Source organism: Strix uralensis, chromosome 20 (genome assembly GCF_047716275.1).
Source record: "Strix uralensis isolate ZFMK-TIS-50842 chromosome 20, bStrUra1, whole genome shotgun sequence".
Lineage (NCBI taxonomy): Eukaryota > Metazoa > Chordata > Aves > Strigiformes > Strigidae > Strix > Strix uralensis.
The window spans coordinates 5,378,346-5,395,604 of NC_133991.1; the positions used below are offsets into that span (position 1 = coordinate 5,378,346).

At 49.5% G+C, this 17,259-nt stretch overlaps 1 protein-coding gene across 4 annotated transcripts in view; it reads left to right on the forward strand.

Annotated features, from left to right (window-relative positions):
• The window catches only part of CAMKK1 (calcium/calmodulin dependent protein kinase kinase 1), a 108,393-nt gene that overhangs the window by 41,129 nt on the left and 50,005 nt on the right, over nucleotides 1-17,259 (forward strand). For all 4 annotated transcript variants that reach the window (XM_074890747.1, XM_074890746.1, XM_074890749.1 and 1 more), the window contains exons 2-4: nucleotides 739-1,289; nucleotides 10,419-10,466; nucleotides 12,120-12,173. In XM_074890747.1, the coding sequence (XP_074746848.1) occupies nucleotides 840-1,289; nucleotides 10,419-10,466; nucleotides 12,120-12,173 (552 nt within the window). In that variant the 5' untranslated portion in view covers nucleotides 739-839. The remainder of the gene's footprint in view (nucleotides 1-738; nucleotides 1,290-10,418; nucleotides 10,467-12,119; nucleotides 12,174-17,259) is intronic.

Genomic DNA, 17,259 nt, shown 5'->3' on the forward strand with positions numbered 1-17,259 from the left:
GCTTTGTATTGCATTTTTGTGTTCTGTAGGTCTTTTCCAAAGGAGAAGCTGATTCCCACATGCTGGTAATCATTAAGTGTTGTTGATTTGCAGCTCAGTATAGCTTTTATACATTGTGGGCAACAAGGTTAATGTGTGTTTGCACACAGGCTACAACTGTGGGTGGCCAGGGGCAACCCTGGAACCAGACCTACTTTAAATGCTGCCTTTGCTGTTGACTGCGTTGCAAATAACTTGAGAGTGTGGAAGTCACCAGCCATGGCTTGGCTTCCAGGCTGTTCTGTGACACTCTGTAGGGCCCTACAAGGCAACAGAGACGCTACTGTGGAGGCTGTGGATTTGTTGTTACGCACATTGGGTTTGGATACATACCAGAAGCTCTTGTACCCTATAAATAAGAATTCAAGAGGTCAAAAGTTTGACCCTTTACCCTCAGCTTAAGAAGCTGTACTTCTCCTTTATTGTAAGCTCCGGTTGACTCTTGGTCTGGCAGCAGAAGGAGAAGTTCTCTTTAACTGTGTCACTTGTTGCACATCAGATAAAATCTTATCTTTATTGCTTTCATATCTAGCTTGATGCTTGGGTTTGCCTTTCCTTTTGAGTGTTTGCAACTTGTTTACAGCCTGCCAGTGTTTTGCTTTTGCTTTCTTTTATGTTGGAAGAAGCCCGAGACGGGTGTCTTGGTTATGTCTGTGTTGAGTGAACAGTATTACTGTTTACCTCTGTGTTTTCTTTTAGGTGTTTCATGGAAAGATTCCTCCATGCCCTGTGCTGTCTGTGAGCACTAGCATCGCAGCTCTCTGCAGTGCCATCTAAGACCATACGAGCTGGACGCAGCGATGGGGGACTCTCCAACAAATGCCATGGATGGAGGCATAGACAAATGCTGCAAAGACACGCAAACTGAACTGGCAGAGCGGGTGGCAGCCATAGATGTGGCTGTTGGCCCAGACAGAAGCGACCAAAATGGTGAAGACGACACTGAAGAAAATGACGCAGTCTTTTCTGATAACATAAAAGACATCCAAAGAAATGGAGTCAACAGTGACATGAATGTATTTCTGCCTTCCCAGCGGTCAGAAGATGCTCACTGGAGGCATGTTCCCAAGAGACCTCTCACTAGACCCATCCTATCAAGTAGGAAGTTGTCTCTTCAGGAAAGATCATCAGGAGGTTATTTGGCATCTAGCAACACTCCAGGTTATGGTCCTTATGCCACAGGGCCATCACCACGTATAATGAGGAGACCAACGATAGAGTCCAATCGGGTCTCCATATCAGATTCTGAGGTAGGCTAGTTCTCCCCTATAATTGTGGTGTCAAGGTAAGGTAAGTCTTTCAGTTGGTAATGGGAGTCTTCAGCCTTTTAGAGTAGTAGATCTGAAAGCACTGTTTTTTCTAAGGGGGGAAAAAAAATCCCTGAAACCAGGGATTGTGTTATCTGGGAATGGCTGAACAACTTTGCATCCATCCCCCAGACCTCTGTTGGGTGTAGCCCTGGTCCTGGTGTTGGCTCCTTCAGCACTTGCCTGCCCGGGATAGTCCCATTGAGGGGCCGGGACCCCTGTGTGTAGTGGTAGCACGCAGAAGACCTGTCAGGCTGTTCAGGGACAGGGCTGCGGCCACATGGCTTTGCTCTCGTGTCCCTGCTGTATGTGCCCTTCGGGAGTTTATCAGTCACAGCAGCTTTGCTGCTGGTATTTTGTGGATTTAAGCTTCTGGAGATTATGTGTATCCTATTGTATTTAGTCATTATTGAAGGCATGATTTAATTTTATAAAGAGCTTAAATGCACTGGTGTTTCCTACTCCTGTCAGGATTTTCCTTTGTCTTTAAAGCATTTGTAACAGCAGTGGTAATGGAGGGCTGTGAGCTGCCTCTCCTTCAGAGGAGTGTCTCTGGGTGGCTGCGGTCGTTTCTGCTCGTCTGTCTTGCAGCTGCTCTCCCAGTACCAGACCTGGGCTCAGACCTGTCCCAGAGGTGTAACACACTGTTAGTGGTCAAGTGTATTGATGAAAGTGGCTGCTGGTTGCAATTCCCTGTGTTGTGCTGGGTGGGAAACCTGTCCCCTGCTGCTGTCCCATGGAAGGACAAGGAAGAAGGCAGCTGCAGCTCTTTCCAGCCTTTCTTCCCCACTGGCATGCATGCCATGCTGCAACAGGGAGCAGAGAGAGGGGCCCCTGGTGTTGTGCCAAAGATGCTGAGTCTGCAGCAGTGCCTGTGAGAAAGGGGTGTGCAGATCAGACTGACTTCAGCAGGGCTTTCTTTGAAAGCCAGGCATGATGCGGGTGGTGTAAGTGGGTGGTTCTTGAAGCCAAAATGGTTTGTAAAATGCTACTGGCTGGGGAAGGATTTTAAGTAGGGTATGGGCTGTCTGGAGTATTGGAGAGGGTATGTCATCTCTGTGGGGCTGGCAGCTGGTTTGGGAAAAAACACAAACTCGCACCTGAATTATACCCCAAGCCCATGCTGTGTGTTTCCTGAGATTATCTGCTATTTGTGGAGGAAAAATCCCCAAGTTTTTCTTGCCTTGCCATTTCTCTCCAGATGCTCACCTAGTGAATTGACCTCTGTGGCTGTGCCTGGGCACTGAAGCGGACCAGAGGCGGCAGCTGGGGACTCAGGAGCCGCGCCCATCTGACTCTTCCTCACCCAGTCGATGGGGAACACGTTGCTGAGCATGGCTCTGCCAGTGCCACTGTGACAATACGTTGCTCTTGGGCACTGTGGTGCTCCCAGCTGCGATGCCTAAATCCCACTGTCGTCCCACCCTGTGTCATAAGGGACCGAAATCACTGGAGTTTAGACTTTTGCCAGTGTGGGTCCAGGTGACCTGGAGCTTAATGTCTGTGTGGCTTAGTGTTTCCCTCCTGAAAAGTGGGTGTTTTCGCCTTGCATATCTGAGAGGACGGGTGCTGTGCATGAGCAAATCAGCCGTTGTCCTCTGGGAAGTTTTGCAAGTCACATTAGCTGTGAGATGGGCTGTGGCATCCCTGGCCGATAAGAAGATATCTGCAGAAGGTGCACTGCAGAGGCTGCAGCTTTGACGGCAGCCGTATGCTTTAATAAGGGAGCCGGGGAGGGAGAGGAGCCAGTTCTTGGAAGCGGACGTGACTTGTGTGCCAGCTCTCCCATCCTGCAGTACTTTGACTGTGCCAGGAGTGAGGCTTGTCTGAAATCTGTTTCAAAGTAACTGCAGTTGAGTGTGACTAGCACATTCCCATCTGTAAGCAAATTCAAATTACTCCGTCCTCTCCACAGCATCTGCATCCTGGGGAGCAGTAGTTACTGCCTTGGGGTAGGCAGTGCTTAGTTTGAAATGCAGTTGTGGAGCCCTTCATTTCCCTGCTCCCGCAGCAATTCTTTACGCAGTACTGCATTTTTAGTGGTCACTTTGATATAACTATTTAGAGCCTTGCTCTGTTGCAGCCCAGATGCTTAACAAAGCCGTGCTCGTTGGAAACCATCATTCATATTAATGGGGAATCGCTGCGGTAGGAGGGGGAAGGGAGCCCAGGCGAGAGCTGTTCAGAGGTGGGTGCTGGCCCTCACAGCAGTGCTCTCGGGAGCTGTGCTTTGTCCTCCCAGCTTACAGGGACAGTATCTGTATCCTGTAAGGAACAGCAAAAGGACTAGGAAGATGCGTGTTTGTTTATAGGATAAAGTTTGAGGGTGGCCACCAAGTAATGAGAAATAAATGTTAGGTGTGTGGCAGCAAGGTGAACGTGCAGCCTGTGCGCAGCCGAGCTCCAGCGTCCTGCGTATGACCTACCACTTGCTGCTAAGTGGTTGTTGCAGGGTCCTTGTGTTCATGGCTGTGAGAGGCACTGACAGTCCAAATCTGAGCTATGCATCTAACCAAGATACAGCGGGGAACTCGGAAGTGAAAGAGAGAGCAGATCTTCTGTTGTTACATGCGTTTGCTCAGTATGTTTGCTGTAAGCAATCATCAGAGCTTACATGTGGGCAGGGGAAGACTGAGCAGAGCCAGGAAGCAGGGGCAGGGCTTCTAAGAGTTATGAGGGACTCTGTGTTGAGGCTTTTGGCCCTATGCAGGATAAAATAATCCCATGATGAGGAATGCAATCATGGTGTACCTAGCAGAAGGTGCTGTTGAGTTTTCTGTTGATGCAGACCCTCAGCAGGGAGGCTGGACGGTCACTGACAGGATCCAGCTCATGGGTCGCAACATTGCCCCTGGTCTCTCTGCAAATGACACATCTTGTTCTAGGCAAACTGCACATTTGTACTCAAGTCCATATCTCTCACCTGCTTAAAGCCATTTCAGAGTTGCTCTTTTTTCCTTGCATTGAGTATCCAGCATCATCAGTCGGTGCCTTTCAGGTGGCAGGACATTCATCACTCCGGCTTGTGGCTGCTGCCTGAGTTACAGTCTGTGCAAAAATGAAGATGAAGTTCATGAGCATTTGGGCTTTATCAGTGGCACACGTGCAGGCACCATCCGTCAGGAGCAGAGATGGATGGCACAGCTGCATATCAAAATTTCCTGTGTTATGTTGATAGCCATCTAGGATTGAATCTGCTTTGCCTCTCCAGTGATAGCAGGAGTGTCAGCTCACTGCCTTGCTGTCAGCAGTTCTGTATCCTTGACTGATCTGGAGAAATAATGGAGAGATGTGCTGTGGGGAGACCGAAGATGGAGACAGGGCAGAGGTGAATTTTCTGTTGTTCTTTGCTGAATTATGGAATAACCATGTGTTCAGTTAGCTGCTGAGCTGAGCTTTTTAATGCTGGTTGTTTAATACTTGTTCACAAGTTGGGAGGAAGACTTATATTCATGGATCAGAGGGCCAAGAGCTGAAGCTGAGCCTGTGACGCTGCGGGAGGATTCAGCCAGTGCTGCGGGCAGGCAGTGAATCAGGCCATCCCGTCCCCAGGACTGATACCGTGAACGCCTGCCTTCTGAGCGGGGCTTCTGGGGTGTGTTAGTTAGGAAGATGGTGGCTCCTGGGCTGGCAGGGCTGCAGCAGAGCCAGAGCTTGTTGTCTTGCACAGGGGCAGTTCCCAATCAGCTGAGCACAGCCACCAATTAGTTAATTGCCCTGGGACAAAGATTTGGCAGCTGCTGGTATCCTGGAGCTGCTGTTGACAAGTCTGGACATGGGTAGAGGTGCTGCTTGTTGGAAAGTGGCATTTGAAAATGCTTTTTTTAAAATTCTGCCATCCCAAACCAACATTTTAGATAGTCAGGAAAAGTCTTACTTGGAAAGTGACTAGAAAAAGAATAAAGGATCTCTTTGTCCAGGCTTTCTCCCCTGACTTGCCAGCACGGTTAATTGCTTTATGCTTTCTCTTCTCCAGTCTCTTCTGGCTGAATTGTCCTTCTCTTTTACATGTTCCCTTACTCTCCCTGCATCCACCCACTCCCTGGCATCCTGGTTCTCCTAGTCCCGGTGTCCATGTGGTCTCCCCACCCTCTGGGATCAGCAGGGGGGTGTTCCAGCTCCCCACTGCCTGGGCAGCCCCGCATGTCGTGGCGGGGGGCTGGGGCTGTGTGTGCTTTAGCAGTCGTGGAGGGGATGAGTCAGGCCAGTGTGTTCTCCCTCCTCAGTGCTGCTGCTGGCCTGAACATTCAAGGAGGAGGATGAGCTGACAAAGGGAGTTTTCCTACTCTTGATGTCCAATAGCTTATCCCAGAGGCATGAAAAATAAATTGCTGCTTTGTTCTTTCTTTCTTTGGCTTTCCACATCTTTATCATAGGCCTGCTGCTTGTGTGGCCAACTGGTTTGAAGCAACTGGTGTCAAGAGGAGTGAGAGGTAGTGCTTTGGTGCTGGGCTGATAGGGGCCTCATGGTCCTACAGTCTCTGGGAGCTGCCTGGTTTTCTTCACAAGGTCATGGTTTCCTTGCTGTGCGCAAAGATAGACCCAGGTGGGACCAAGCTCCTGTGCAGTGTGGGCTGGGGAGCTTCTCATTCTAGCCCCTTGAGTCCCCCAAACTCATTTCTTCTGGAGGTCTTACTGTGGTGCTCAAACAAGAGCTCTCTTGAAAAGATCAAAGATGTTTGAAAAACATTTCTTCAAAGAAGAATCCCCCACAGGCATTGCTAATTTCTTTTCCTTGGATTGATTAACCTTTTATTTAAAGTTACATTTCCAACTTGTTTAAAGGTAAGGTTTGAGAGAAGGAGAAAGCTGCAGAGGGGCTGGAAAGGGGCTGCTTTGTCCCACTGGTCCCAGCCCCCAGTATCACTGCCCGGGGACCCGTTGGGTGCCCAAGCTCCTGCATCCAGCTTCAGGGTCTCGAGTGGGTGAGCCCAGACAGCAGTGCTGAGCCTTGGTGTTGCACTTTCTGCTCAGCAGTGGCCAGTGCTCCTGCCAGCAGCCAGTTGTGGTGCTGGGCTTCCAGTTTTGCACTTGGTTTTGGACTTGTTTAAAAATCTGTTTATTTTTCTTAGCTCCATGAGGTCTGGGCTGCTTCTGTGTCCTTCTGTGTCCCTGATCAACTTTCTGATTTGCATTTGTTGCTTTTCTGGCTTTCATTTTTATTTTGTCTGGTTTTAGAACTGCTTTCACTTCCTCTTCCAGACAAGATGAGTTTGAACCAGTGTTGTCTTCATTACTGGCACTTAATTCCAAATTTTCTCTTCCATGCTTCTCTTTAAAGTGTATCTCTGAATGGCTGAGACTTGTAATTCTTATCAGATTGGTAAATTTGGCTTCTTCTGGGGGACAAAATTCTCAGTTGTATACGTATGTAGGCAGTCTGATTGTTTTCAGAAATATCTTACTTTGGAAAGCAGCTCTGGCTCTTCCTTCCCATCCCTGTGTTCCCCCTGGACAGCAAAGGCTCAATTCTCAGTTTCTCAGAGTTTCTGTCACCCAGCGGTGACAACAGTGGATTTTGTGGAATTGGGCCTGGACTTCACTGTGCTTTATGATTTTTGATAAATTTTTGTTTTCTGTGGCATTGATTCCCCCCCCACACACACACCTTGAATAATACCTTGGACATGTTAACTAATGGGGCATCTTGTTTTTTAAGGCATAACAATTATTGCACACTTGGATGGACACAGCAGTCTAATTTGCTGACAGGCTTTCATTAAAGGATCTCATTAAGGTTCTTTCTCTGTTCATATTTATCAGCAGGTGCAAATGCATTGGCATGATGAAATCAAGGGGATTGTACAATGTTATCTTTAAGAAACACTTGGCCCAGAGATAGGTGTTTTGCTCCGATAAAGGAATAGTGCAATTATCCCACTTCCTGCAGGAGAGCCGAATAACATAATAATCCTGCCAGTCTGCAGCAACACATGGCAGGAGTTGCTAGAGCTGTGAATTATGGTCTTTCTACAAGGTAAAAAAAAGGTAGAAAGCAGCTATAATCTTGTTTGATTTTTGCTGTGTTCAGCTCAAGTGCTCAAAGCACTGCAGAAGCCAAGATGATAGTGCTTTTCACTGGTAGTTATCTGCATGGAGAGCGATGGAGGTGTGGATCAGGTAGGGATGTGGCAATAGTGTAAACTCTGGGAGGCTGTGCTGCAGACTCTGTCATTGCCTTTCCCTCGGACCCTCTCTGGGTGTTCCCATCCCAGTATTTACCCATCCCTTTCAAAAAACCATCCCCCAGAGGCAGGTGTCCTGGCACTGCTCGCAAGCTCCATTTGACAGCAGTGAAAGGGCAGAGAGATGCTTCAGGTGTGGGATAAGAGTGGTAATTTCTAGCCAGAGGTGAGAGGGGTGGTGGGAAGATGATGGTCTGAGCCAAAGGAATTGGTGCCTCGGACACTGGGACAAGGCATAGTCCCTCCTCAGTTGCACTGAATGCTGTGTAAGGGGGTTTGCCCAGCTGGATGGACTACATCCCGCACAAAGGACTCTGCTCCTTCAGGAGGGAAGGAAAAACACCATGGTGGCAAGAAGCAGCAGCAAACTTGGTGCTTTAGAGAGGCCACCTTGGCTTGAAACAAGGTACTGAGCGCAGACCAACCAGTCTATGGCTACACGTAAAAGGCTGTATTTACTCGTGCAACTAATCCCTACTGGGGGAGGAGGGCTGATAACAGGACTTGGTCGTTGCAAGCTTGGTGGTTTGAAGAGCAGGAGATACTGAGGTGGTTGGGGGCTTTTTCAGAGGGGTGATTGCTTCTTCTGCCTGAATCAGCCACTCTGGTGAGCCTTTCCCCATCTCTGCAGCTTTGCACAGGGCAAGGCAGGCTGAGCATGGGGAAACCCGGGGCAGGAGACATCAACAGAAAACTGTTCTTGCTTAATTTGTGAAAATCACCGCGATGCAAAGCACAGCCTCACGCTGGGAAGTGAATCTGCTGATGCAGCGTTTGCAGGGGAATTTGTCCTCCACGTGTCTGTAACCTGGGTTCCTGCGTGCTGCCCCCTCCTTTAGGGAGGGGAGTCTTTTCTACAAAGCTCAGTGGGGTTTTTCTTTTCCATATACTTCAGTGGCCTTGTGCTTTACATCTTGGCTTTTGCTGGGTCATACTCTCTCCTCTCTTCTTGCTCCTAGGTCTGATGGATTGATCTTTGCCTTTGGAAAGATATGTGCTTTGCTAGCAGCAGAATTAATACACTTCTATGGCCCTATTACTCACAGTTGGCTCTTCTTCCCTGTCAGGGCGGTGGAAAAAAACTTCCTTTGCTGGAAACGATATCAAGATTTAAATCATTCCTTGTATTCCTGACAAGCCACTGCTTGCAAGCTTAAAAAGTCATCAGTTCCCCATTGCTTTATTCTCCTTCACTGTGACGATTGCTTGTGTTAGGAGCTTTTTCTGGTTGATGATGGGGAAAAGTCAAAATTATCATCTACCACATCCGTGCTCTAATGCGTCCTGAGAGGCAGAGGAGTGTTACTTTCAGTGGGGATGCTGCACAGGCTGGGGCTGTAGCACGCCCTGTTCTCACAAACAGACTGAAAGCATCTGGCACTGCTTTGCTGTCCTGGCGCTGCTTCTGTAGGTTGCAGGGCTATTTTGAGGTTTATGGGCAGGCTAATCTACCTGTCTACATATTTTATATCAGTGTTGTTCCCAAAGAAGTGCCTGGTGCAGAGGCTGGATGTGAATTTTCAAACTGCTTTAGTGCTTGGCAATCTCAGGGAGAAATACTGTATTCATAAATGCTGTCTGGGGAAGAGTGTCCCATCTAAGGCTCAGCCCACACCACGTGCTGTGGTTGGAAACTCTCCCCTTCCCTCACCACACCGTGTTTGGGGCTCTCCCTACCCCTGCAATGCAGTTAAGTGCTGTGAGTTAAGTTAGGACCGAGGCAAAAGCCACCACAGCCCACTCTCCCTGGTGCCTGCACTGCAGAGATCCCCACAAGAGCACTGGGACTCTGCCAGGAGCTTTGCACTGCAGCAAGGTGTGTGCTCTCCTCCTGCGGACCCTGTCACGGTGGCCAGGCAGGTCCCCTGGGTGCTCCCCGACAGCTCGGTGTGGGCAGTGCACACTGCTCACCCTACGCTCGGGGCCTCGAGCCCCCAGGGCTTCTGTGGCGCCTGGGGTTTTCTTCTTGTAATTAGTATGAGGGTGGAGGGGTCAGCTCCAAGTGAAATGAAGCTGTGGAAGTGTTTTCCTTTAGGTGGTACAGTACTAAAGGAAGGGTGGATTTAACATCAGATGACTGCATGGCTCTTCTGTTCCACCTTGCTTTCCAGCAGTCGATGCCTGGGGTCGCCATCACCCCCTGCACTGCTCCTGGTCTGTCATTACACCCTTGTCACAGCTTGCTGGGGGTCTGCATCCACCCCCTTCCCACCCCTTGAGGTTTCAGTGCTGGATAGCTTGCAAACAGAGATCAGACCTGCTTAGGGGTGATTTATTTTAGCAAATACTGTATCAGCTTAAGGCAATTCATTATTGTTTGTGTTGCATAGCAAAGGAGCTTGGCTCTGTGTGTTCTCCTCAAAGAGCAGCCACCATCCAGGGGAGGGTTCCTCTGGGTGCAGCCGCAGCCTTCATGCATGGCCCGTGGAGGATCCCTGTCTTTGCCAGGCTGAGGTGGGGAAGGGGACGGGATGATGCTGTGACCCCGGGGCTGGCGTGGGTGCTGCCTGGGTACTGGGAGCTGCCAGGCTGTGAGAGCCCTGTGGAGCTGGGGATGGGTGTTCTTCTGCTTGGTATTGAGCACAGGCCGATGTGGATGGTTAATGTAAAGAGGCTGGAGGCTCACCCGTCTGAACCTGAGTGATGCCGGGGAATGGAGTGGAGGAGCCTCTGGTGTTACACCAGCACAGCCAGAGTCAGAATTCAGCCCATAATTGCTTTGTCTTGGGCTGTCAAAAAACCCCGCAGTGCTCATAGTGTAACATATACCAGTATAAATAAGATTTAGTCTTTCATTATTCAGCACTCAGCCTCTACTTGATACTGATTCAAATTCAGCTATTTCCTTTTACCAATACTCTAATTATGCTCTCCTTTTGATCTGCAGGACTGTGTGCAATTAAACCAGTACAAGCTGCAGAGCGAAATAGGCAAGGTACGTTACTGGAGCTCGTGTTTGTCACAAGCAGCCTGAATGCACACACACATATGGGTGGAAAGACTGTGCCAGCCCATGGGACCTCACTGGCCAAGACTCCTTGCAACTTGTGTTTGGTTTGGGGTTTTTTGTTTGGTTTTTGCCTTATTAGTTTGAGCAAGTTTTTTCAAGGTCAAAGTGGAACTACTTCCTCTGAAATCTAAATTTATTTTCCTTCCCTCTGAAGGTGGTTAAGCTGGCTCCCTTCCAGGGTGTTTGCTTGCCAAATGTAACACTAAGAGCCTTTGATGCATTAATACAAGGAAAGAAAACAAAAACAAGATCAGGGCAGATGTTTGGTCCCCATCAGGACTAATTTAAGTTTTTATGTCTATGAATGAAATGCTAGTTTAATTCTAATCCACGTTTAAAAGCTTCAGAATGATTCAGAAGAGATTCCTCCGAAGTTATTTAGAGGTCTGGACTGTGAGACATTCAGACACCTGCACATTTGGACGTCTGCCACCATTGCAGATGGGTCCACGAGCGACAGTGCTGTCTGGAAGCTGTACTTACCTTTGCAGTTGGAACATGGCAGTCAGAAGGGACTGCACCCTGAGCAGAGACCTTCAACAAAAGTTTTGTTAGCCCAAACTTCTCTCCAAAGTGAGAGGCCCCAGGCGGTGGGAGGAGGCACCCTTACTGTCTTCACAAGGGGCTGTGTGCTTGGCTGCTAGCAGTCAGGCTGGGGATACCACTGCTGGTGGTGCAGCACATGTCATCTGAAACTCGCACACAGCTTCAGACCCACTTACAGCTTTTGTCTTTGGCTTAAATATGCTTTAAGGAGAGTGTGAGGCCTTCTCTCTGGTGGATTTGCCCCTGCCTCCTCTTTCCCTGCAGGTCACAGTGAGCAGATAGACACCCTGAGGTTGGTGGAGGGTCTGTGAGACCTGCTGTGCTTCTGGATCAGCCAGATGGCTTGTCAGTCTCCTCTGAAACCAGGACCTTCATTCCAGCTCTCAGTGAAGTTAGGAGAAATGTTCTGAAGGCTGTTAGTGTTCATCTCATTTATTCAACAGGCATCTGTCAGGGATGATACCTAGCCGTGGTGTCATGTCTCGCTTGCATAAAATGTATAGTGTTGACACAGAACTGTGAAAAAACAGTGATTTGAATGGAGTTTGGCTTCAGGCTGTCACTGGAGTTGTGGATACAGCAGCAATCAAGGTTTGCATCTGCCTGGCTAACGTGCAGTTAGTGGAAAACAGACAGGTGGTCCTCACTGAAGTCCACTTGCTGTCAAGAGATGGAGAGGTTTTGTGCTGAAAATGGTCTTCACAAACTTGCACAAAAAAGATCTGCTTGAAAATTATTCTCTCTGTTCCCCACCCATGTTTGAGTTAAGACAAACACAGTGGCTTTGGCTCAGGGCAGGAGGTGATGGGCTAACACTCAACTCCTCCAGACATTGTTAATCCTCACATGCCCCGTGGCTTCAACAGAGCTGCCAAAATGTACCTGCTGACTTTGCTCAGGGGCAGGCATGGCCCTGGGGCCTTGAAGGCTTTTTTTTTTCCCCCTGTGTAAGGCCACAGTCTACCAGCCTTGAGCAGCAAGGAGACAAGGTAAAGCTGTTGAACTGACTGTGCAATTTGTGTTTATTTTTAGGGTTCCTATGGTGTTGTGAAACTGGCCTACAACGAGAATGATGACAAGTATTACGTAAGTGTCTCTCTCCTCCGCTCCTTGCTGCTACTGCTGCTCCTCATTCCCCTTTGCCCCCCTGAGAGCTAGGTTCCCCCTGCCTTGCTGCTTTTAACATATGCATTTCTGATTTGGGTAACATGCAAGGAATTGAACCTCCCCACTGGGCATGGAGCTGCTGCCTTCATGCCTGCTTGCGTGCGGTGCCGAATGGGAGGGAAACCGGGTGGGCTGCCTTATATAACAGGCAGGGATCTTGGAGGCAGGCTGCAGAAGTGTATCACTGATTTGTCTTGACATTTTCTAGCTATGAAGCAGGTCACCTGAAATTAGAGGTGTGTGGGTGGTGGTATTCAGCACCTGCTGTGCATTGGAAGATCAGCTTGGAATGAGCAAGCATGTTTTGTAAGGAAACAAGGATCAGAAAGATGCTGAATAGTGTGGCCCAGCTGGGCAGTGCCTGGCTCCCCTGGCTCACCCCGCTGCAGGATGCCTCCCCGTACGCCAAACAGCACCTCACTGTCCGGTCTGAGGTGTAGGGTGCAGGACAGAAGGCAAGCCTTGGCTTTTAAATCCTTTGCTAAGCTGAAGCCAGAGTTGGAGGATTTCAGATTCAGAAAGGCTGCTTATGCTGAAGGCTCTTTCTCTGTCCCTCCCCTTTCAGAGGCAGGTGAATCCTAACCATCCCAGCTGGGATTCCTGCGGAACCTGTCTGCAGATGTGCTCCTGTCCCTGGGCTGGCCCTCTTTGTTCAGGCTTGAGAGCAGGAGCTGGACAGCTGGCAAAAGGAAAACTGCCTTGCTGTGTGTGGCTGTCTGAAAGCTTGTGGAAACAGCTTTCAGCAGGTTCTGGTGGATCCCAGGGCAGGTACCTGCTGAGCAGAGCTGGGGGGCTGCAGCGCTGTTGAACCCTGCTGCCCTCGACACAACCCCGCTGGTCTGGCCTGGTGCTTCAGCTGCTGCTCCGCACCGTGAGAGGGGTCCTGCTGGTGCTGCTGCTGTGGAGTGTCCTCACGTGGGTGAAAATGGGCCCATTGGAGCACCCAGGCAGACCCGTGTGCTGCTCCCTGTCCCAGTGCACAGAGCTGTCGCTCTTGGCACAAAGGGGAATAAGAATATGCCCTGGAGATACAAAGTGTGCTCATTCCCTGCTGCTCCTCAGCTAGATTTTCCTCCCTGACTCTTGAATTTACAAGTGACATACTGGGTTGGAGGGACCGGATGGGACTTGTGTGCCTGTTAGTATTCATTAGCCCTTCTGCACTTCCAGCGGGCATGAAATTTCAGGAGAAATGTCTTGAAATGAAGGATGGAAGAGATGAGACAAAAATCTGGATAAGGTGCCCTGGAGCTGGCCAGGCAAAGGAACCACAATTCTTTCCATCCCGTGTGCTTTCCAAGCTGACTCACCCACCGCACTGGAGCGGTTGCTGTTTCTGACGGCTTCTTTTCTCTGCTGCCCTCCAAGTCCTCCCTCCTGTACCCTGCAGCAGGGCGGTTGTGTTCTGCAGAGCGATGGTGCCAGCCGTGGCTCCCCTGATCCGTCTGTCCCGCCAGCGTAGCCAGTGCCAGGACCAGCAACACAGAGAGGGAACACATCACATCACATTTATTTCCAGCTGAAAATATTTCTACTTTGAAAATTGTAATTTTTCTTTGAAAACTTACATTTTGGGGCTGCCCTTTCATTCTGGGAATCCCGCTGCTGTGCTGCAGGTTGCGCAGGGCGGGCAGGGCAGTTGTCACAGGTCAGCAGGAGAGAGCTGGGTCTAGGTTGGTGTTGCCTGCTGCCTTCTTGTCCATGGTTTGGATGTAGGTGAACGCCGTGGATGTGGATTTAGCTGGTCAAATCAAAGCCAAAAGTGAAAGCCTGTGTCCAGGTTAGCCTGGTGTGTGTTGATTAATCCCCACTTAATCTCCATTCTTTTTTTAATCTCAGCAAACACTTTAAAGCTACTGCAGCCCAAGAGTGGCTCCCATGCCTGGACACTTCTGTTTCAGCTTTGCTACGTGAAGAGGTGCAGAGTGCACAGAGCCCAGAGTTGCAGGGACACGCTCTTTGGCTCACCCCGATCCTCGTGTTGTGGGGGTTGAGGCAGGGTCTGAACTAGATCTCAGGAGCAACCCTGGGGCTGTGGAGCTGATCCTGGGAGGTGTGTGGAGTGCTATAGCAGATGGAGAGATGGGACCAGAGCGAGAGCATCAGCAGTGTCTACCTGCATTTTATTGCAGTGAATGTCAGCATATGGGAGAGGAAAGGGCAGGTGGCTGCACTGCTGCTGACAGGCTGGGATATGGAGGTCTGTGTTTCATGCACTTGCTGCCCTTTCGGCTGGGGCAGTGGGAGTTTTCTCCCTTTCCCAGCTGCAGTCACAAGCAGACAGGCTGTGGCCCCTAATTCTTCCAGGTGCCTCTGCTTGTGTTTTCCAGGGAGGCAAGCCGTGATGGAGAGACCTCCACTTTTCCAAGATGCTAAAACAGCCCAGGAGCTGGCAGACCTTTTAAAGCTGTAGAGAAAAAGCAGCAAATTGTGTTAACTGGCTAATGGTTGCTTAGCTCCCCACACCTCCCGGTGTGTCTGACCAGGTGCTCTCCCAGCGCCAAGATAACTTCCATGCTGCTCTGCTTATCATTCCTGTCCAAGGCTGTGTTGCAGCAATGCACCCTGACCACCCAGGGGATACCCAATGCAGCTGCCTGTTACCAGCAGTTAGTAGAAGCAATTGCAATTCTGATAGCTGGGGAGGGCCTTTTCTGTCTGTTTAGTTTTCCTCTAATTTAGCTCTGGAGGGTTGTTTTTGTCTCAGCAGTAAAAAGCAATAACAGATAATTGTAGGAAATCGGCCCTTGGTTGGCCCTTAGTGAGCAGCCCCTAATAACCACGTGTGCAGTGTTTTAGCATGAGGCCCCAGTGTTGCTGCCTGCTTTGTTTTCTTTAAGTTAGTGTGCTGCAATTAAAAGGAGCAAAACTTTAAAGAAAGCTAAAAATTTTTATTCTGGAGTATGATTCCGAGTGTGACTCCTGATTCTTGATGAGGCATGGGGCCCTGTGCTAGCTTTCTTCATAAATGCAGGGTTTAAAGGTACCAGGAACTGCATCCAGCTCCTGTCAAAGCAAAAGGAAAAAATTCTATTGCTTTAATGACTTTTGGATCTGGCCTAGATTTAGGAAAAACCTCTCAAGAAAAAAAGCTGATCGCTACATTTGGGAAAAATGTAGATGGGTTGTATTTACTTTGTGGGTTTTTTTTACCTTCTACTAAAGATGAGCGAGTGCTTCCAAGAGCTTTATCCTTTGTTGCTGTGAACAACCGCAGTGCTGTGGAGGGCTGTGGAAGTGTGCTGACTTGTATCAGTGGATGCAGGGAATGTATTAGCCCAGAGAAATGGGACTGCCAGCACCAAGTGTGTGACCCAGTGCCCCCTCCAAGGAGACCCTGTCAGGATGCAGAGCTGGCTCGCTCAGTCCCTGCTGCTGCTGGGGCATGTGAAGCTGCTACAGTGGCATTCGTGGGGCTCTGCCAAGGAACCCTTTACAGCTGGAAAGGTTTCAGTGTCTCAGCTTGCAGGAGATGCTTTGACAGGGGTGGAAAGAAAAAAGAAGCCAAACTCTGTGAAAAAGCAGCAAATAAAAAGCAAAGGCAAATGTGTCCAGGCGGAGATCTAGTTTGGAGTCATTGTGCTGATGGAATTTGATTCTGTGATGCCTCGGGTCATGTCTGCTTCCTATTTTCAATCTCTAAATTATCTTGCAAAGAAAAGTGGTCATGATGGACATTTGTTGTGCTACTTCTGGACAAAAGCAATAGCATTGTAGGTTGTCAGTGGGTTTCTCTTTTTTTTTTTTTCTTTTCTTTTTTAATCTGGTTTCCTAAGAAACAAGATTTGTGTGATTGTGCTCTCTGCCTCTGTACCTAACAACCTTTGCATGGAGGGCCGTTTTCTACCAGCTTTCAATGATGAGGAGAAATTCCTTCTAAGTTTTTGAAAAGAGATGGCTGAACAAAGTGCTGCTGCTGAGGGAAAGGTGGCTGGCAGCAAGCTTTGAACTTTCTAGCCTGTGGAAAATCCACTTTGGTTGTCACCCAGGGGGGAAGGGAAAGAACAGCTCCCATGTTTCTCACCCTCTTGCTCAACTAACAGCTACTGAACTGCTGTCAGCTGCGCTCCAGTGTGGTGAGGACCAGGGAAATGATCTCTGGTTTACTTAAACACCCCGTGCTGTTCAACAGTGGGGTCACCGGGGGCAAGAGCAGGAGTCTCAGGGAGGCAGCTGGAGGCGGGTGAGCACAGCTGCTCTGGGAAGGCATCCCGGCTGCCGTGCTGCCAGCCCCGGGCGTCGCGGCGTGGATGGGGCGCAGCCTGCCGATGTGATGCTGCTGCCAATGTGACAAGTGGTGTCTGCAACAGAAGGGGACAAATGCAGGAGCAGGATTTTAGGGGCATGGCAGCTAAGCCTTTCTGGTTTAGACTTTCCTCTGCGTGTGGCACTCCTCTCTCCTGGCAGTGCTTCCCTCTTAGCCACTTTCTCTCTCTGAGGGATGTTGTTGTTCAGACAGGATAGGTGAGGAAGGGCTGGAAATGTGCTCTGGGCTGCTCAGTGCTACCATAGAGCTCTGTCACTCATAGCAGAGGATTTAGGTGGATAGTAGTGACCTTTGAGCAACATCCCACTCCCCTGTCAGCTGTAGGTGGTGACTGTGCACAGGACTTCTGCCCTTGCAAATCTCCCTGTTAGCGAATAGAATGACCTCCTAAGTGCTGTGAGAGCATCACAAGGGACAGGTGATAAGTTCCCTTGGCTCAACCATTTTATCCCCTTTCCCACCCCCACAAAACAGCCATTTTGCTGTTGTCATTACCATCATTAGGATGTGGGCTCAAGGTCTCGCTGTTGTGAAACCTGCATCCCTCCCCTCCATAAACCTGGGATCTCCTTTCACTCAGGTGTCCTCACGAAGCAGCTTCCCTGTGGCTTCCAGCTGCAGGGTTGCTAGGAAGAGCGCAGTAAACTTAGATAGTAAGTGTACATCAAAGGAAAGCACACAGTTCACACTGCCTCTCAAAGGAAAATGTCATGACCCATGTCCTTGTGTGAATAGTCA